The following is a 20,432-nucleotide window of genomic DNA, read 5'->3' as shown; positions in this document are numbered from 1 at the left end:
TATTGTTATATGATTTTGAAAAATATATATATGTCACTAAAAATATCAAAATCTTAGTTAGAAAATGAATGAGATTTTGAGATAGTTGTGTAAAGTATAACTTAGGTCTAAATTTATCTTTAAAAAATGTAACCCAAATCAAACCCAACCTAAAAAAACATAGAAGAATAAATCCAACTTAAAATAAAAGCTAACTCAACCTATTATTTACAATTTAGGTTGGGTAGTTCAGGTTGATTTTTAACATAAAATTGAGAGGAGCTCAAGTTGCACGATAATTCCATTTATAATATGGTCTAAAATAGCAATTATAATTTATAATAAAAGTATGAAAAGAGATTTATAGATTAGAATTAGCCAAAAGAGATTATAGTTTTGGATATATTTATTTAGTTTAGAAGGAGTTGAGATATATTTGAAAAATGATCCTATGTGGGTCTTATTTTGGCGGGAAAATTAGAAATGTAAGGAGGGAAAGTATATATAAAAATGATGTCAAAGTAGAGTTTCGACTAGGAAATCCTACCCCCACTATAATTCCCTGCCTCTTCCCTCTCCTTATTCTTCTTTAACCTCTTTTTCCCTTCAAATCCCTCACTCCTTACTCTCCGCCGTCTCTCTCTCCCTCCACCGCCGTCCCCTTCCGCCTTCAAACACTGCACCTCCTCGCCCTCTCTCTCGTCCTTCTGCAGGAAACTTCACCAGCAACTTACGTCAACTTCCACTCTGCGTCCAGCACCCATTCCGATCACTAGGGTGCGGTTGTTGGGTCTAGCCGTCCACGGATCTCGCCCGGCTGTGCCGCATTTACTCCGGATTTGATCAATGACCGCCATTACTCGAGCAAGTCAGCGCAAGATCGAGAGTGTAGTGGAGACCAATTCCCCGAAGCGGAAACCGAGATCCAGTAGTGTGCAGAGGCAACGAAGCCCTGCCTCTACCCCGATCAATTGGAAATCACCTCGTCGGTGTCTTAATTCGAGTCCAAAAACCCCTCCAGAGGTAAGTTTGTTAAGATCGTTTCAGAACAGTTTGCAGTTTCTGATTGTCTTTAGCTTACTGCTATTCTCTGAGTGGATATGATGACGAGTAAAATTAACCGGAAGAGTTTGGAGTTTCTTAGTTTAGATAGTTAGGTTTTACAAACTAAATTAAGATTTTCTGCAAATGATTTGCATCTGAGATATCATTTCTTCTAATTGTGAGTGCGTCTGAGATATCATTTCTTCTAATTATATGCAGAGCGATGGGAAAGCGGTTAATGGTGTCTTTTCTAACTCACTTACTTCACCGATAAGATGCTTGTTGAAGGAACTTATTGTCAAACCAGATTGGAATCCTAAAGGTGAGACTTAGTTTGTATGTTTCTAATTATATGTTTCTCCTGCATTTCCAACATGTTCTCATTTACTGTTTTTCAAATTGTTAGATATCGAACATGTAAAAACTGCGAAAGAAGCATTGCACATATCGACAGCTCCAACAACAATCATGTGCCGTGAAGATGAACAAAGTAAAATCTTCAATTTCTGCAAGGCTAGTGTGGAGCAAGAAAAAGCTGGTAGTTTGTATGTTTGCGGGTGTCCAGGAACTGGCAAATCTTTGTCCATGGAGAAAGTGAAAGATCAGCTGGCCGCTTGGGCCGAAGAGGTAGGCTCTCTTATCTGTTAAGTAAATATACTGTTCAAGTCTTAGCTAAAAAGTTTACTTGTTGAAGATTCAGTTCATTACTCATTCTTCAATTATTCTTCATGATACCAGTCAGGTCTTCAGCTGCCAGACATTTTGTCCATAAACTGCACTTCCTTAGCTAATACATCTTATATTTTCACTAAGGTATGAATGTAAAAGACTTCAAATATTTGGCCCTTTAGTGTTTCGTGTGCTTATCTACTGATTGTTTTTGGTAGATCATGGGTGAAACCCAACCAAAAAAGAAAAGGAATGGCTCTTTAACACCCTTGCAACATCTTCAACGCTTGTACTCCCAGAAGGCAGAGTCATCTTGCGTGAAAATGAAGTAAGAACTTACATGCTGTAATTTAAATTTCTTGTCATCATATACTAACACCATTTTTCTTAAATCAGGTTGATAATAGCTGATGAACTGGATTATTTAATTACAAAAGATAAAGCAGTGTTACATGATCTGTTCATGCTCACAACTTTCCCATTTTCAAGATGTATCTTGATAGGTATGCGTATGTCACAACGACACTCATGATCTCACAATGTCTTCTTTCATGAACTACAAATTAACAAAGTAGATTGATCTTCAATGTATTTTGTAGGAATTGCAAATGCTATTGACTTAGCTGATCGCTTTCTTCCAAGACTTCAGGCATTGAATTGTGAGTTACAAGTAGAATTAGCTTGGTTCTATTAGATTGATCCTGCTTTAACAATGGTATAGTAATTAATTGGATTTCACATTTATACTATTACTAATTGTTGCTTTTGCCAATTATATCTTCCTAGGCAAACCTCAGATTGTAACTTATAGGGCGTATTCCAAGGAACAGATCCTCAAAATTCTTCAACAAAGGTTAACTGTAAGTTCTATCCTTTTATTTTAATACTCCGAAATTTTATTATCGTTTCTACAAGTTCAATCAACATTTCTTTACACTTTTTTAACATATGCTAAATAATATTCTGTGTAGAGGCTTCCTTTCGTTGTCTTCCACTCGCAAGCACTGGAGCTTTGTGCTAGAGTACGTTTGATAATATTTTTTTATTGAATCGTCTTTTCTAAATTAGCAACTCAGGCAACAGGATCTTTAATTTACTTGTTTATTTATTATTATTTTTGCTTACTAATTTGTACGTTTTTTAAACCTTACATTGGCACATCTAGGAACATTTATAGTTTTTTTTCTTCATAAGAATGATTAAGTTTTTATAGATATATCTTGCACAAAAAAATTGCTTCCATAATAATGTAAGACTACCAACCTCAAATATCAAATAAAACACACAAAACTGGCAACAGAGGCGGTACTCTGGAGTTGTCTATTTATATATAAATGCCAAAATGTTCACAAACTACAATATCGAGATAACAAGGAGTAAAAGAAAACATAAAGAAACATACCAGCCTCCTTTTACATCAATGGAGACCTCTGTTGGCAATAGTAGCCTACTCCCATAAAGATGATAAAAGAAAACCAAGCTTCCCTCTCCGTATCATTCACTAAGCCTTTCTTAAGATTCCTCCCCGTGGGCCTTACTCTGTATGAATTTTTACTCCCATCATCCCTCCTCATTAACAATAAGTGCATTTCCTTTTTTACCCTTTCTCACGTACGTATGAATGATTGGGGCCCTTACAATACCCCTCGGTTCTAGATTCACCTTGTCCTCTAGGTGAAAGGTAGGAAACTGCTGGTTCATCTGGTAAACGGCTTCTCACGTGGCTTCAGTCTCTGGGAGATCTTTCCACTTTACCAACCATTCATTGCCTCTCAAATCTCTGTTCCAACGAACTCCTAGCACAGTTTTCGGCCATAGTTGAAGCTCAAAATCTTCAGTTAGTATGGGTTGTTGATGTTGAACCACATGTTAACTTCCTAACTTGAGTTTCAATTGAGAAATATGAAAGACGTTGTGTATCACTGCTTCTGGGGGAAGTTGAAGTCTATAGGCTACTTCACCTATTTCCCCAGTTATCTTGTAGGGGCCATAGAACTTAGAGCCAATTTATCACTCCTCTTGCGTGCTAAGGAACGTTGTCGGTAGGGTCTAAGTTTAAGATAAACTTCGTCTCCAACCTTAAATTTAAGCTCTCTTCTCTTCGTACCCGCCATTTTTTCATTCTGTTTTGGGCTATACTCAAATTCTCTTTCAAAGCATTCAATGCTAAGTCCCTTTCCTTCAGCATAGATTCCACCTCATCGTTCGGTGTCTTCTTACTCCCATAGGATAATAGTGGAGGGGGCTGTCTTCCATACACTATCTGGAATGGAGTGCTTCTTGTAAAGGCATGGAAGGTGGTATTATACCACAGCTCAGTCCAAGGAATGAATTTATCCCACTTATGAGGTTGTTCATTGCAGAAACATCTCAAATATGTTTCCAAACACCGATTCACTCTCTCGGTCTGCCCGTTGGTTTGGAGATGAAAGGCTGTACTTTTTCTTCAAGACTGTACCCAGAATAGCGAATAATTCCTTCCAAAAGTTGCTGATGAAGATCTTATCTTTGTCTGAGATAATCGACTTCGGTATGTCATGCTTGCTGATTATTCTGTCAGTGAAGACTTCCACTACTCTTTTGGCTGTGAATGGATGTTTCAGGGTGATGGAGTACGAATACTTGCTGAGTCTATCAACTACCACCATAATCAATTCATTCCTCCTGCTTTAGGCAGCCCCTCAATGAAATCCATGGACCATTCTTCAAGGACTTTCTCCGGTATTGGAATTGGTTGTAGAACCCCCTGCTGGTTTAGTTGCCTCATACTTCTTTCGCTGGCAAATCTCACAATGCTCAACATAAGTTTTGATGTCTGTTTTCATCCCTTTCCAATGTAGTTCTCCACTCATCCTCTTATATGTTCTTAGAAATCTGGAGTGGCCTCCTAGAACTGAATTATGAAACGTATGCAGTAGGTTCAGTATCAAAGATGAATGTGTTAGGATTCTACACCCTTTTTAATAAAATACCCAACTAGGGCTAAACAGAGACAGAATATATAGCCCAAAGTTACAGCTACAATAAGGAATGAAAACAAGAACAATGAACAACAAGAATAAACCTGCACCCTTCACAAGAAGGATACCCCTCTCCTATCAGCTGCTGCTGCCTCCCTTTCCTAAAAGATAACCAAAAAGATACCTATCCCTATTTCTCAATCATTCTATTTATACTCACCCTCAATTTCCTACCCAGTGGGACCCACCTGCACATTCTTTTATTTCCCACTCATTCTCTCTCCTTACATGTTGGTGAGTTTCCCTTCTTACCCTTCCTAACATACGTATGTATGATTGGGGGTCTCACAGAATGTTTTGACAATACTATTCGGTTTTTATACCATAATTTGCCATTCTCCCAACGATATTTGCTTGTCTCATCCTTCTTTTGCTTCAGCTCCTCTATGATCTTCTTAAGTTCGTCATCTTGCTGTACCTCCTCATCAACTAACTCCATATTCACAATTCCAGTGGTGGTCATGGTTTTGAGTTCTAGGGGTTGTTCTATCCGAGACAGGGCATTGGCAGCCTTGTTCTGATGTCCCGGCTGATACAGAATCTCGAAATCATATCCTAAGAGTTTGATCAGCCACTTTTGAAACTGAGGTTGAACCTCTCTCTGTTCTAGAAGGAATTTTAGTGCTTTCTGGTCGGATATGATGGTAAACTCCTTCCACAAAAGATAATGTCTCCATTTCTGTACAGAGAGCACTACACCCATAAGTTCCCTCTAGTATACTGACTTAGTTTGTGCCCTAGGAGATAGTTTTTGACTAAAGAAGGCAATAGGGTGATCGTTCTGAGATAACACAGCCCCTAATCCTATTCCCGATACGTCTGTTTCCACTATAAAGGCAGGTTCCAATCAGGTTGGGCTAACACTGGTATCCTTGTCATTGCTATCTTAAACTTGTTGAAAGCAATTGTGGCCTTTTCATTCCATAAGAAGGTATTTCCCCATACCCTTTTACAAATCTTCTATAATATCCGGTTAAACCCAAGAATCCTCCTCAACCCAGTGACATCTTTTGGTTGTGGACAATTCACCATATCTTGGATTTTCTCTTCATTGGCTTTTACACCCTTACTGGAAATAAAGTGGCCCACAAGGAGAAATTTTAAGATAGGCTTTCTTAACAATAAGTGCATTTCCTTTTTCACCCTTTCTCACATACGTATGAATGATTGGGCGCCTTACATAATCATGTTGTTTCTAAATGATCATGCTTGTCTACTAATTTCTATTTGATTTTTAGTCTACGTTTTAAATACCTACTAAAATTTAAAACAAAAATGCAGTGGGCCTGAATGTTTAAGATTTCATTTATTGTTGATCATGACTCATCTTATGAAGATAAACTTTCCATTTTCTTACTAGTTCATAATTTGTATCTTGCTTATTGATCTATTTGGAATCTGTATGCAAGTTTGATCTTTTAACCGATGGAAATACATTGCAGAAAGTTGCAGCTGTGTCTGGAGACATGAGGAAAGCTCTATGTGTTTGCCGGTTAGTATGTATAAGTTTACTACCATAACTTTGTGATAAAACTTTGTTCTATAGTAGCCTACGAACTTCTAGATAAGAATTTGCAGTGGTCGCATCATAGGTGATATAATATCATGGTACATGAGAATATATAATTTTTTTTTTTCCAAACCATTATTTTAATTAGACAATTATAGGGGTGGGGATCAAACTAATTTTCTTTTAGGACATCTTTTGTTATTGTATCCCATCTGTTTGAGCTTTAAAACACCTTATGTAGCACCAATATGTAATTAAATATATTTCGAGCAGGAATGCCATTGAATTGTTAGAGGTGGAGATCAAAGCATCCTCAAAGGAGCTGAACCATGATGACGCATGTGATACTTCAGCACCACCTGAGCCTGTCAAAAGATCAGAGTCTCAGATTGTAAGTGTTTGTCATTGCTACGATAAATCTTTCATGTCTCATTTGTCCATTTTAAAATTCCATATTTTTTAAATCTTGAAAGGCTTTTCTTGCAAAAGAAAAGGTGGTGGTATAACGTTTGAAGAAATCACTTGTAATGGTCTGATCTACTTGAAATGAAGTGGTTCTGATCTCAATATATATTTTTCATTTGTCCTCATCATACAATAAATTTGATAAACTGTTAATCGACAGTTTGTGTGTGACAGTACTTCCCAAATGTTCTACAACTCTTTATAATTGATGATTCCCTTTTGAGTTTTACCGTTTTCCCTAACTGAAAAGCTTTACCCTTTTCCCCATTGCTCCTCTGCACTTCATGTACTTCTATTATTATGTTTTGGTTTTAATTATGGTAACTGGTTGTATTATAGGTGAGGTTGGACCATATGGCCGTGGCCTTAGCTAAGACCTTTAAATCACCAGCAGTGGAAACCATACAATCGCTTCCTCAGCATCAACAGGTATAATTCAAAATCTCTAAACAAATATTCTTTCATTTCTTTTCTCGATGAAAGTTGTTCCTTCGTCAAAAAGAAAAGAAAAAAAAAACTCTAAACAAATAATTGGCCAAGTAATAATATATTTAAAACTTTTAGACTTAACATTTGTTTGTTTTGTTTTCTTAACGGAAAAGATATGATTGCAATGGTTGTTATTTATTAAAATAACCTACAAAGGCACACATGACTTACAAACGATACAGTTGAGGTGCACCTAAAATGATTTCTCTGGTTCTGATACTGACTAATTGACTTTTGGGATTAGACTAAAGATTAGGTGAAACATACATAAGTGAAAATAGTTCTCTTCAACTTAGTTTATGGCGTAAGCATAGTCAATATGTGATTGTTTCAATGTTCTATAAATGTTTTTCTTATAAATATTGTATCCAGATCATTTTGTGCTCTGTTGTGAAACTTGTTCGCGGAGGAAAGAAGGATACAACTATAGGAGAGGTGAGTTCTCTCAAATCTTTTCAAGATAACATTTTTTAATGACAAATAACAACTTGTTAACATTGTTTGTTACTGTTGCATTTAATGTAGCTAAACAAATCATATATAGACATGTGTAAATCAACACTAATCCCACCAGTGGGTAGTTTGGAACTTTCAAATATGTTCACGGTGCTAAACGACCAGGTAATGACTCGCCTAATGTCATTCAACGTATTCTTATCTTTGTTAAATTTTTGACATTGAACTTTACAGGGGCTTCTCAAACTTGGCCAATCTCGTGACAACAAAACGAGGCGTGTGTTGTTGAAAGTCGACGAAGCCGATGTCACATTCGCATTACAGGTACATGCTAGATTATTTATTTGGCTTTCATTTTCTCAAACTTATTGTTCTACCAGTAAGTGGTTAACAGAGGGACACGTATATTTGAATCAGGGAATACGCTTCTTTCGAAATTGCCTTGCAGTAAATTAACCGTTCTCCATGTCACCGAGTGTGTAGATTGTCGAACGAACCACACTACTTGTCTTTTTTTCACCATTCAAGGTAATTACTTGACAAATTTTCACTTCAAAAGAAGATGATTTTGGTTGTCTATGAAATTCTATCTTTAATCACTTTAATCTTTTACTAGATGTCATTTAAAATATTTGAGTATACAAAAAGGTTATTAATTATTGAATATCAGAAGTTTTACTTCTCAATTGCATAAATCTACTACTATAGCAAAGACTCTTTCTAATAGATTATTTAATGAAAATGCTTGTGTATTGTTTTTTTTTCAGACCAAAAAGAAAAAAAAAAAGAAAAAAAAGAAGATACAGCCCCAAAACAATCTGTTAGTGTTGCAGCCACAAAGACAAGAAGTGGGTGCTTGGACCTCAATACTACGTGCTCAACAATTATAGCTAATTTTGTTGTATCATTTCTATGGCAATGAATGAGAGAAATTGTTCATCCTGTTTTATTGTATCAGATTTACGAGTTCTTTTTTTTATATGGTAATGAACAATAAAGTGTATTGTATTTCAAAACTCAAAAGTTTTGGAGCTCTAAAAGTTAATTATTCTTTTTGTGTGAAATTGTTACTTTCATTTATTTTAAATAAATGTATTCTTTGTAATAAAATTTAATGAATAATTATTGTAAATTTAATGAATAATTATTGTAAATGATACCAATATAACAAAATTTAGATTTTATTAACCATAGATATTATCAGGCTAACGTTAAAATAAACTTAAGAAGAAAATATAATAAATACAATGTTTTAGGCAGAAAAGTGCTAATAAACTTTATACCTTAGAAGGTCTTTTTTCATTAATACATCAAAAATTAAAAATATTCTCATAATTTTCTTATATAAATTATTGGTATTTTATTTTAAAATTTCTCATTGGTATTTTTTAACTCTAAATTAAAAAAATAGAAAAAACTATTTGGACTTTGTTTCAAAATGTTGTGTTAGACTTTCAAAGTGTTTGGTTGGTATGAATTCTTATTGGAATGATGATGCACATAAGTTTGTAAAATTTTTAATTTTTCCTTTTCTCTTATCCAATCTTTTAATGGTTTTGATTCAATTCTATTTATTTTCGAATGTCTTTTCAATTACAATTTTTACTCACTAAATAATATGTGTATTATATAGTTCAATTGGTAAAGAAGTTAGACGTTCAAGTTATTTCAAATGGTTGAATCCGCATTTAATCCAAGTGATGATGCTGCAAACAAATGAAAAGATGTGAAACTGAAACTAAAAGATTAATAATCTAAAGCCTATCTTAAAAATAGTGAGTTTTTTTAATATTTAGTAGTAATTAAAATCATTAAAATGGTTAGGAATGCAATTAAAGTCTCATTGATTAAATAAGGCAATAAACACAAGTATACAAATAAGGATAACGATCTGGATTGGTACAAAGTATTTGGGGGAAAAATAAAAAACAAAGTAATCATAACAACGTAGAGATATTCGAACTAGTCTTTTAAAAGCTAAACTGTAAATACACACGCATCTAATCACATGTTTCAAAATGTTACACAAGTCAGTTTCAAAAGTGTTTTATACACGAGTTTATTTTATTTGTTACATTAAAAATATTTGCATGTGTCAAATTGTTGTAAAAGAAAACTATTAACCACTAGATTGTCGAGGTTGGTTACTAAAAGTTATCACCCAAAATTAAAGTGATGGTTGTCACTAAAGTTTTGATCATTAAAGTTGGCCACCTAACATAGTCCAAAAAGAAGTTGCTAACAAAATTGTAAGTAGTTTTAGTATACCAAAATAAATGTTAAGATATGAGCCCTAACAATCTTCTAAACTTTTAATCTAAGTTAACTCAATGTTGAAAAAGTGTTGTGAGAATAAAAATTTCACTAACCACCACTCACTACCAAACTTCAGCATTCACCTAAGTTGGAAAGAAAAGTTCATATCTTTTGTTTTCACTCATCCATTATCGCTTCCATGAAGCTTCTCTGCCTTCCAATTCTATCACCATTACAGTAAAGCTCAGTTTTCTCTGAATTGCTAAGGTATTGGGTTTGTCTGTTTTCGCATTTTGAGTCTTCTTTTATAGGGTTTTATCTGATAAATCCATTCATCATTCTGCAATTCCATTGTTTTTTTTATTCTTCCAAACCCATGTTTCTTTCATTTTAGTTGATTCATGCAAAAAGATGAAGAGAGAGTGAGACCGTTGTCAAATTCCTTGTTGATCTTCAAACGAACTAGAAATTTTCATGTTGAAATTAACTTGAATTTTTTATGTTGTCTATCAATTAATCAGGAAAAGCTGATTTGATTCCAAGGCACATGATATGTCTACCACGAAGATATACATAGTGTAAGTTTCTTCCTTGCACTTTCCATTTCCTATACTCTTTCGCTTGATTTTTCTGAATTTTCTTTCTTGTTTGTTTGTGTTAAGTCACCAATCAATAATAAAAAAATTTAAGATGATGAAATATTAAAATTTTAGTTAGGTCAACACTTCTCTCACTTGTGGATATTAAAATTTGTATAAAGCCCAATTAGTAGACATCAATATTATTTCAACACAAAAGCTTAAGTGGATTGGTTATCGAATTTTTTTAATTATGTATAACATTTTAGCAGTTCGGATTCCAGCTTTTGTTTCCATGGAATCCTCTCTTCTATAATTCAAATTTCAACTTGATATACCGCTGACATATCAAAGGATTATAGGTACTATTCTTTACATGGCCATGTTGGGACCATGGCAAGGAGAATTCAACAGGGAGCTAATTCAGTTCAAGGGGTTGAAGCCACTCTATGGCAGGTACTGTGACTCTTAAAGTATTAGGGAGTGTTCGGAGTAAGTAGTGAAGTTGTTTAGTCAGAAGAGTTGTTTAGACACAGTACTCTTTGGGCTAAAGAAGAGGTGGGGTTTCTCCAATTATGTTCCTTGGGCCAAATATTCCCTTAATAAAGTAAGAAAGAGCAACATTGTTTTTTTTTGTAACAAGTGATACTGAATTTGGAACGAAGTTAGAATTCACTGTTCTTAAGTGAAACCAATTGCTTCTTCCATAGATGCTCCAAAATCTCCTTTTGAGTATATAATCAAATGTGGATAATTAAGACTGCAATTTGTTTTCCCCAAATCTTTGGTTGGTTCTGAGTTTTTCCTGACTTGAGACTAACTGGTTTGGAGAAGGTGCCTGAGACATTGTCCGATGTGATACTGAAAAAGATCAAAGCTCCTCCAAAAGCAGATGATGTGCAAGAGATCCATCCAGAACAACTGGTGGAAGCAGATGGTTTTCTTTTCGGGTTTCCATCACGATTCGGGGTCATGGCTGCTCAATTCAAGGCGTTCTTTGATGCAACAAGTGAGATATGGCAGTCTCAAGCACTTGCTGGCAAACCTGCTGGAATTTTCTGGAGTACTGGTTTTCATGGTGGAGGTCAGGAGCTTACTGCGTAAGATCTCGTTCTTGTTAGCTTTCAGTATTGTCCTTTCATCAGCCTATGTTTTTGAACAAAGAACAAAACTAATTGTTAAGACAAGTTCCAATCATAGTTTTACATAAGGACCTCCTGCAGTTTTCTTTTTATTATGCTAAATCAAGTTTTGGTTAATTTAGTTTCATTGTGTATTAGCTTTTTACCTATAGGAAACCTGTTTAGAACAGCTAGTAACCAAATGGCCTATTTTATCAAATTGCACAAAAGATTGGGATAAATTGTTTCTTCTTGGAAGGATAAACTTCAATTCATATCTATCATTAGTTGTCTTTTTGCCCATTTCTGATTTGATTGACTTATCCACTTCCTATACCTTCACATGGAACTTGATTTTTCTGAGTCTGTTGTCTTTATTCTCTTGATAACCAATGACACAAACCAAGAGACAATTTCCCTTTGGTTCTGTCTTACATTTTAAATAATTAAAACTTCTCTTCCAAGTTGTTTTATTTCTTTTCTCTGTTGCTCTAAGTGGCTTTGAGCGTCTACCAAGGGAACCTAGGACGTCTCTTCTCCTTGGGATTTTTTTTCTCGAGTAGTTGGATGCTTAGTTAGTTTTTTGCCCCTTTACTTAAATCCTTTGTTTTCTTAGGCTGTAAACTCCAAATGCTCTCTATTGCAATCCAATATCTTAAAAAACATTTAAGTAAATGACATACTGTATGTATAAAAGGATAGAATGCTACCATTTCATGTAAAAGTTTCTGGCACTTGTTCTGATAATCGTTTACGGTTATTATTATTCATAGATTGACAGCAATAACGCAGCTAGCACATCACGGTATGATATTTGTACCTCTTGGTTACACATTTGGGAGTAAGATGATGGAAATGAATGAGGTGAAAGGTGGCTCTCCCTATGGTGCTGGAACCTTTGCAGCCGATGGAACGCGACAACCGACTGAGTTGGAGCTTGAACAGGCCTTTTACCAAGGTAAGTATGTTGCTGAATTAACCAAGAAACTCAAAAACTAATGCCATGTTTGAAAACTTGTTGGGTGCTTAAAAACGTGTTATTACACTTAAGAAAACTCAATTCAAACATACTTCCCTTCAACCTGTATTATTCAGCTTCTCACATCTCAGTTGTATAAATAAATTAAAGGTTAATGAAAGTTACTAAAATTGATGTAAATCTATCCCATTGCTAATGCTCGTGTAATTATATTGATTGATGAACAATAATAAATTGTCGATCACCATCTTTTGTTTTTTAAAATCAAACTTTCGAAAGTTCTTTGCTTTATTGCATGTTTATTGTTTCACTATTTTAAAACTCTCTTTCGACTTTAAATCAAACTCTCAAAAATCTAAAATGGGTTTTCAGTTTTCTGTTGCATTCAAGTTTAATGAATAGACACTTACTAACGATATTAGATATTGATAGAACTTTATCAGATTAGTATCGATAAATACTTTAGTCCATGTTGCTATATTTTTCTCATTATTATTAATTTTGTAAAACATAAAAATTATTGTTTATTAATTGAATTGTCGTGATTAAGCACTCATTATTTTATTTTGTTTTTTTTCTCGTATCTTTTTCCTTTTTCTCTTTTCCCAATAATGGTGAAGAAGAGCTAATTTCTTTCTTTTCTAGAAATTATTGGTCTCCCAAACTTTTTAGAATTTTATTGATAAATCAATCATAATTAATCATAAATGTAATTGAATTGCTTTTGATCAAGTTTAATTAGAATTATAAATTTTATCAAATTTACTATTATCATTATCGTTACCATTACCTTCATCTCTAAGGATCAAACCATAACGGTAACAATAAATATGGCAAAATTCAAAAAAAAAAAAAGAAAAAGAAAGACAATGATAACTATTATCAAATCATAATCCTAATTGTAATAGTAACTATAACATGTAATTTTTGGATTCGATTGGATCGATCGCTTTTCGTTCATTAGTTGATTTACGTTCTTTGTTTACATATTTGAATGTGGCCTCTGTGTGTTCGTACGTAGGTAGAATTGAAGTATACAACGCTGAACACGCATCAAAATATACAAACATCAAATGTATCGTTAGATTGGAAAAGCCTTCGCCTTATTTTTTAATTCCTCGTCCCTCTTCCTCTCATTTTGTTTTTCTTATTAAAACATAATTATAGTTTTTTTTAGAAAAAAAAATTGTATTAATTGGTAATGCATTACATATACATTATTGTGTATAAATAAAGCATGCCGAGTTTTGCCTTAAAACGGCACCGTTTAAATAAGTCAACAAGTCAACACTGACAGCTAATTTCTAAAATAAATACGTAAAAAAGAAAAGAAAAGAAAAAACGATAATAATATAAATAGAAGAAAGAGAGTGCGATCACAAGATCCCATTCGCAACCACATTCCGGCCTTAGGCTTAACAAAATCAAAGAAAAACACCTCTCTGTATCTCTCCCCCTCCGCCCTCCGCTTCCGTCGCGGCCGATGAGCTCCGGTAGGATGGAGAGCCTATGGCGAGCTGCAACCGGCCAAGATCCGAGTCCGGAGGATTACAAAGGCGTCGAATTCTGGACCAGCCCCGAGCGAGCCGGCTGGCTCAACAAGCAAGGCGAATACCTGAGAACCTGGCGTCGCCGTTGGTTCGTTCTCAAACGAGGTAAACTCTTCTGGTTTAAGGACTCTATTGTTACTCGCGCTTCAATTCCACGCGGTGTTATCCCTGTCAATACCTGCCTCACCGTCAAAGGAGCTGAGGATATCCTCCATAAGCCTTGCGCCTTCGAACTCTCTACCACCGGTCAAGACACTATGTACTTCATCGCTGAGTCGGAGCGTGAAAAGGAGGAGTGGATCAATTCGATTGGGCGCTCGATAGTTCAGAATTCGCGATCGGTTACCGAATCTGAAGTTGTTGATTACGATAACAGGCGATGATTCCGATGTTGAAGATCTTTTCTTCTTCCTCTTTTTTTACTTTCTCTATGTACAGAAATGAGGCGAGATTTAGTCTCGGATGGTTGCGAGATGGCTACGTTTCGTCGAATTGGTACTATCGATCTCTGCTTCTTCTTTCTTGTTGTTAAAATTATGGCAGTGATGTGAATCGAACTGAATCTCCTCTACTTCCTTTTCTCTTGCTTCTTCTATTCTTCTGTCACGCATATAAACATCTATCCTACCCGGTTTTTCTTCTGTATTTGATCTTCCATGTGGATTAGTAAATTTCGTGCTCTACCGTATTGATGAAACTCCGTTTTAATATACTGATTGATAGCCTTTTTTTTAGATTACTCATTTTTAATTTCTCAACTTGGTTTTTTCTTACTTTTTCTGAATTGTTTCTTCCAAACCAACCTGTATCAGCCTCAACAAAGCTGTAAATTACTTCGATATTCCATACAGTTACAGTTAGGGCACGCTGGCATGGAGTTCGAGGATAATCGAGGAGTACCTTAGGACACTATAATTTACGCTTAACATAATGAATTCTCTGCTACTACTCGTATTTATCAAATCTTGACAGATGAGGATGAATCGCACTGCCTTCCGAACTCCATCGGGCAAGTAGTGGTGAGGATGAAGCACATTGCCACTGGGAACAAATTATTGCAAATATGTATAAAATGTGAAAGAAGATATCCACACAATCAAGAAACCAGATTTGGCCTTCAATTTTGATTGTGAAAATCGGACTAAATGAATCGACAGCTAAAAAGCAAGGTATCAAAAAGCCCTAATAATCTCTTTCTGATCACAAGACAATAACGAAATCATCTTGACCTCTTTTACCACAAATTTTCGAGTTTGCAAGTTTGATCCAACACACCCATTGTCCACTAATATCAAAAAAGAAGAATACAAGAAATATAACATCAAATCATATCACAACGTAAGCAGAGTTAATGTTGCTCCATACAAGAAAAAAGAAGAACAATGACATATAATAATGGTTTCAACACTACCTACATCTGCATTCAATATAGTCATCCAATAAATAGTCTTTATATCCACAGCCTAAACATGACAACCCTCAGCACTCAAGAACTCAATCTTTGTATTAAACTCACTTGAATATTTTTGTTGTGAAACCAAATCCCTATTCATAATGGTTAGTTTTGAGAATATAAAATATTCATTACATAGTAGTAATTATCTGACCACTTTCTCTATCCTCTTAAGGAACAATTTAATTTGTGTAGTCAGATGGAAGATACTTCTTATCTTTATGCAAAGAAAAAAAGAAGTCAGGAATCGGAAAAAAAACAAATGGAATTGAAGAATAAAATTCCTGTTTGTGGGTGCATGGTTCTCAATCTTTTGGTGGACCTTAAGATTATACCAAAAGGATTGCTATCAACCTTGCAATGGCAACTTGAATGGTTATACCAAATTAGATAAAAGAAGACATTGAGAATATTCTTAATACTGAAATGATCTATATATATGATCATCTACTATCACTCACTCACAAGTCACAGCACAAGCTTTACTTTTCTTTCTTTTTTCTGATATCGGTAAAAGGGGTCAGCTTACAAGGCTATCCACTTGACCCTACAAGTACATTTGGTCAAGGAAACTTGTAGAAAATTAATTTCTACATAGATAGCCACACATGGAGTAAACTCTTGACCTCTTAGCCATTTTATTCTCCGTAACATGTTCTTTGCCTTTTCTACTCAAAGAGATCTCCACGTCAAAGAGTTACTACCTATTTTGATAGTACAAACAGTGAGGGGTCAAAAAAAAGTTGGTAATACAATACAAGGAAACAAAACAGGCTATCAGAAAACCAAATTATGTTTTACAATAATTTTGGAAACTTAGCATGAGAGGACTAACCATGATGATACTTTGTATTGTCATCCATTTTATCTACGACGGTCCTCGTTTCTTTCTCTATGAGAATGTGATGAAGAATCTCTACCACCATGAGAGGACAGATAGTCTCACCTCTCATCTGGATTTTCCCTCCTACGTGATTTTGAGCGATGTCTTACTAATATATCTCTTTCTCTTCTTTTATCATCTTTCCTTAGCTTTGGCGGATACTCTTCTGTCGCCACAAACAACTCAAGCCATCCCAGTTTTCCACCTAGTTGTTTTGCTCTCACTCATTTTTAAGCAAAGTTTGAGCTTACTTACCTGTAGTGTTGAATTGAAACTTTGATCTAATTTTCTCAAGTTTTCCAAACCTATGCATTACATCATATAAAAATAAAAAAGCAATAAAAATAGTTTGCATCTACGAACAAGAGTTCACAAATATTATGGACAATTCTAAAGCACTGAAGTTTAATCCAAAACGAATTTACAACAACACTATCATCTAAATCTTATTGAAAAGAACATCTAAAATGTTTAAATCCTTTCAATATAATGACGTAATTGATGTAATTAGAAATTAGCGTGAAATTTATTCACATTGAACAATTAACTATCATCAAATCTCTACTTAAAGACAAAAATGATCATAATCATCTCCGCCGCACAATAAACTCAAATAATCACAACTACAAGCTAGAAAGTATAACTTTACTAACATTGATGAGTTATCGGAGCTTTGCAATTTCTCATTTGCTCAATTCCTACCAAGTCTGATCAAAATCTATCAAAAGAAGATAAACACTAGTTTGGCATGTAAGTTAGATCTCCACCCTGTAATGTAGTCCTTGATAGTTTTTCAGGCTGGAGTAGCTGCAAAGTCAAAGTAAGACAGCAAGAAAATTCACTATGATAACCCAAATTACTGAGTCTTTGATGCAGGACAATGTTACAACATTTTTTTTATTACAATTAATCTAAGGGCATTTCAGATTACACAAGTTGTGACAGCCCCTTTAAAGGCATCAAAAAGCTCAGCTGAAACACCAGAATTAATCTCAACAAAAATTTCTAACACTGCCCTGCATTAGTATTCAAATTTCAAAATAAAACCAGTAAGTAATATAGCATATAGGATCATCAACATCCACATCTGGTGGAATAAAAATGAGAAGGTGAGAATGATACTTCATTGCTTTTAGAGTGTTATGTCTACAAAACAGACACGATAGTAAACTAATGGAAACATCACATTATAGTAATATCAACTTCCAAATAGTCGACTTTACATGTTTTGAATAGCATTCTAAGAACATCACAACAGAAACACGAGTATAGAATACACAGTTGTCTCACTACCTATTTCACATGTGTAAGAGACATTTCAATCCAGATATTGGCCAAGAGCTAACAGCCAAGCTCATAGGGTTCATGGGGTATGGACTGAACTTTGACGGTAACATCATCCAAACAAGCATCTCTAACTTCGGTTTCAATTTTGTTTACATTAGTACTCTCGTCTCATGAACTATAATGTACACTTTCATATCAGTGAAATATAAAGTAAGGATTAGCACAAAAAATGAAAAAGCAACAATATTTCAGAGAGGAAGAGGCCATGAGAGAGACGAAGGGGTTGGATTGGCAGCGACCGTGACGAAGGTAGAGGCAAAGTAGGGTGTTGGTATGCAAATGAACAACGTTGTGAGAGAGATCGAGAGTGAAATTTTAGGGTTAAAACCGTAGTAAGGAAATGAGATTTGAAATTTTCTTATCTATTTTATGAGAGAACTCTAGCTGCGGTTAAGAAAGGCGTCAGGAGTTAGGCCAGAACTCATGATGTCTTTCTTAACGACATTGGGAGTTCCCCTTTTTTCTTAACTAACTCTCAATGCTATTGTATGGCGTCGAAAGTTATGGCTTACTCCCGATGCTTGCTATAGTCCATTGGGAAATATCATTTATCTCGATGCACTATCTTTCGACGATTCTTTTGTGCATCAGAAAAGTGCATTTTTCTTGTAGTGACTCTCCACTCGATGTTGTCTCCAAAATGACAGGCTTATTGAATCGGCAATATGGTCACACTCACCTGTATAAATTAAAGTACAATCCCTTGCAAATAAGCGTTTGTACTACCCTCAGAATTAAGATTAAGTCACCTAGATCGTTCTAATAAAATGGAAAACTAAATATTCAATAAAGTTACATCTAGCAGTTACTATGTCACAATTCAGTCTTATGCAAACTCATTGTATAAGAAATCTTTGCTTGCATGTCACTTACATGAATGCGTTGGATTGTTATGTTTGTATCAACTACAAAATATGATAGCAGTGACAGATCCATAAAATGTATTGATAGGGGGCTTTATAGTTTAGTAAAGAAAATATATACAATACATCTTATAACTATTATTACTTTTCTTCAAATGAGATGATGACCCCACCAATCTTTTTTAAAATATTTCTTAATTTAGATTTCAAATTAAACAATAAATCAATAAGTTATTGACGTATAACAAAAATAAGTGAACTAATACAAAAAAAAAAAAAAGAGAAATGTTTGAAATATGAAAACCAAATGCATAACAAACAAAAAAAACCACAATCCTGATCATAGAAGAAAATAAATTACAAACCTTACCTCATAAATTAGGAGATAAATTGAGAAGAAGAGAATAAATTTTAAAAACTAAAATTAAAAATAAGAATAATTTTAAATATTGAATGGAAGACATATAAATAAAATAACAAACTTACAAAAAAAAACACAAATAAATAAAAAAATAAAAACTTACTCATCAGCTCAGAAGATGTAGAAGAAGAAGCAAAAACAAATGTTTAAGTTTTATAAAAATAAAAAATATAATAAATTAAATAACTTTAATTTAGGTGAGAAAGTATAACCACCACGCTAATTACAAATATTAAAAAATAAATAATTTTTTCCATATATATTAAGAATTGAATAATTTATTTATATATAGTATATAAAGACGATAAAATTGTGCATGCTCGAACTCCTTTGTTTATACTAAATACGCTAGTGCAGAGTAGTATGCATAGTGTTACTATGATAATGTACCCAACTTTATCTTTATGTTATTGACTATTTAAATTGTATCTCGAACATTTATTCATATATATCTCTATATATACTTAAATACTCATGAATCAATTTTAAACGTTAGTTTATTGTGTATTATTTTTTGGGTCTAAGTTGGTAAGATAAACACCACCTATAATTTCAAATTAGTTTCGAGCATTTATAACTTTTACGATTTTGTTCTTTAAGTTTGAAATTTTCTCGAATATGATGACCAATTTCAATATTTTTTTTAACATCTATTAGTTTTTGTTTGTGTTAAATATGTTTGAAAAAATAATGATCCATCAAGTTTCATTGTTTTTTCACCGCTAGTAGTATTACATTTAAATTATTGTTTTTCACAAATTATTTTATCGTTTAATTTTGTTCTTAATATCGTGCAGATTTTTAAAGAAAGTCTACATACAAATTATTTATTTTGGGTTTAATAAGTTTTGATACATTCTAAGTTTGAAACATTGTTGAAAATTATTAATTGATTTGTTGGGGGTTAATTCTCCCATCAACAAGTATTAAACTTTCGTGCCAATTGAAATTTGAAATATGTATAAACTGCTCGTAATAAATAAATATGTTTGAATCCTAAGATACTAAAACGTGTATTTTAATTTAGAAAAGAATAATTTTAAATGCTTGTGATAGAATAACAAATGTTGTATCTACTAAACGGTCTTGACTTAAATCGTTTTTAGTACAACAAAAAAGAGAGAAACAACTCATTAAAGACAAAACATAACAAAATGAATGACGAACTATGTACTTCTAATCGCTAAATTGAAAATCCAACCTGAGTTAGCTTAGTCTACTAGCGATCAAATCGTACCTATATTACCGTTTTTCACTATTTGCTTCATGATGTAGGCAAATCTAAGGTGAAATGGCACTTAGCATAAATAGCCGAGAAGTCGTTGGTGAGTAAACATTACTCAATCAAA

General features: G+C 34.0%; 3 protein-coding genes across 3 annotated transcripts; all 3 read left to right on the top strand.

The window, feature by feature from the left end:
* The first annotated feature begins 506 nt into the window (after window positions 1–506).
* On the top strand, window positions 507–8,418 carry LOC101205741 (cell division control protein 6 homolog B). The gene is made up of 17 exons (XM_011658827.2): window positions 507–1,002; window positions 1,243–1,345; window positions 1,430–1,650; window positions 1,762–1,836; window positions 1,911–2,020; window positions 2,089–2,195; window positions 2,292–2,351; window positions 2,479–2,552; window positions 2,664–2,714; window positions 6,155–6,204; window positions 6,496–6,613; window positions 7,027–7,116; window positions 7,549–7,611; window positions 7,702–7,797; window positions 7,867–7,956; window positions 8,050–8,160; window positions 8,400–8,418. The coding sequence occupies exons 1-16, from the start codon at window positions 826–828 to the stop codon at window positions 8,086–8,088; spliced, it is 1,524 nt and encodes a 507-aa protein (XP_011657129.1). The 5' UTR covers window positions 507–825; the 3' UTR covers window positions 8,089–8,160; window positions 8,400–8,418.
* Window positions 8,419–9,993: 1,575 nt separating this feature from the next.
* LOC101211672 (probable NAD(P)H dehydrogenase (quinone) FQR1-like 3) lies at window positions 9,994–12,746 on the top strand. Its single transcript, XM_004143104.3, has 5 exons — window positions 9,994–10,155; window positions 10,410–10,466; window positions 10,829–10,922; window positions 11,301–11,566; window positions 12,361–12,746. Exons 2-5 carry the CDS (start codon window positions 10,441–10,443, stop codon window positions 12,584–12,586), a joined length of 612 nt encoding a protein of 203 aa, XP_004143152.1. The 5' UTR covers window positions 9,994–10,155; window positions 10,410–10,440; the 3' UTR covers window positions 12,587–12,746.
* Window positions 12,747–13,926: 1,180 nt separating this feature from the next.
* Window positions 13,927–14,850, top strand: LOC101211907 (pleckstrin homology domain-containing protein 1). The gene has a single exon (XM_004143105.3). The coding sequence runs from the start codon at window positions 14,050–14,052 to the stop codon at window positions 14,497–14,499; it is 450 nt and encodes a 149-aa protein (XP_004143153.1). The 5' UTR covers window positions 13,927–14,049; the 3' UTR covers window positions 14,500–14,850.
* Window positions 14,851–20,432: the final 5,582 nt, after the last annotated feature.

Source organism: Cucumis sativus, chromosome 6 (genome assembly GCF_000004075.3).
Source record: "Cucumis sativus cultivar 9930 chromosome 6, Cucumber_9930_V3, whole genome shotgun sequence".
NCBI lineage: Eukaryota > Viridiplantae > Streptophyta > Magnoliopsida > Cucurbitales > Cucurbitaceae > Cucumis > Cucumis sativus.
This window is presented reverse-complemented; position numbering and strand designations above follow the sequence as displayed.

What these genes read in the sequence shown, in the direction of transcription:
- LOC101205741 (XM_011658827.2), top strand. Translation starts at nt 826, where the DNA reads ATGACCGCCATTACTCGAGCAAGTCAGCGCAAGATCGAGAGTGTAGTG. An exon ending in AAAGCTCTATGTGTTTGCCG is followed by an intron (nt 6,205 to 6,495) that starts GTTAGTATGTAT and finishes TATTTCGAGCAG; the next exon opens with GAATGCCATTGAATTGTTAG. An exon ending in AAAGATCAGAGTCTCAGATT is followed by an intron (nt 6,614 to 7,026) that starts GTAAGTGTTTGT and finishes GTTGTATTATAG; the next exon opens with GTGAGGTTGGACCATATGGC.
- LOC101211672 (XM_004143104.3), top strand. Translation starts at nt 10,441, where the DNA reads ATGTCTACCACGAAGATATACATAGT. An exon ending in ACCACGAAGATATACATAGT is followed by an intron (nt 10,467 to 10,828) that starts GTAAGTTTCTTC and finishes AAAGGATTATAG; the next exon opens with GTACTATTCTTTACATGGCC. An exon ending in TTGAAGCCACTCTATGGCAG is followed by an intron (nt 10,923 to 11,300) that starts GTACTGTGACTC and finishes GGTTTGGAGAAG; the next exon opens with GTGCCTGAGACATTGTCCGA.
- LOC101211907 (XM_004143105.3), top strand. Translation starts at nt 14,050, where the DNA reads ATGAGCTCCGGTAGGATGGAGAGCCTATGGCGAGCTGCAACCGGCCAA.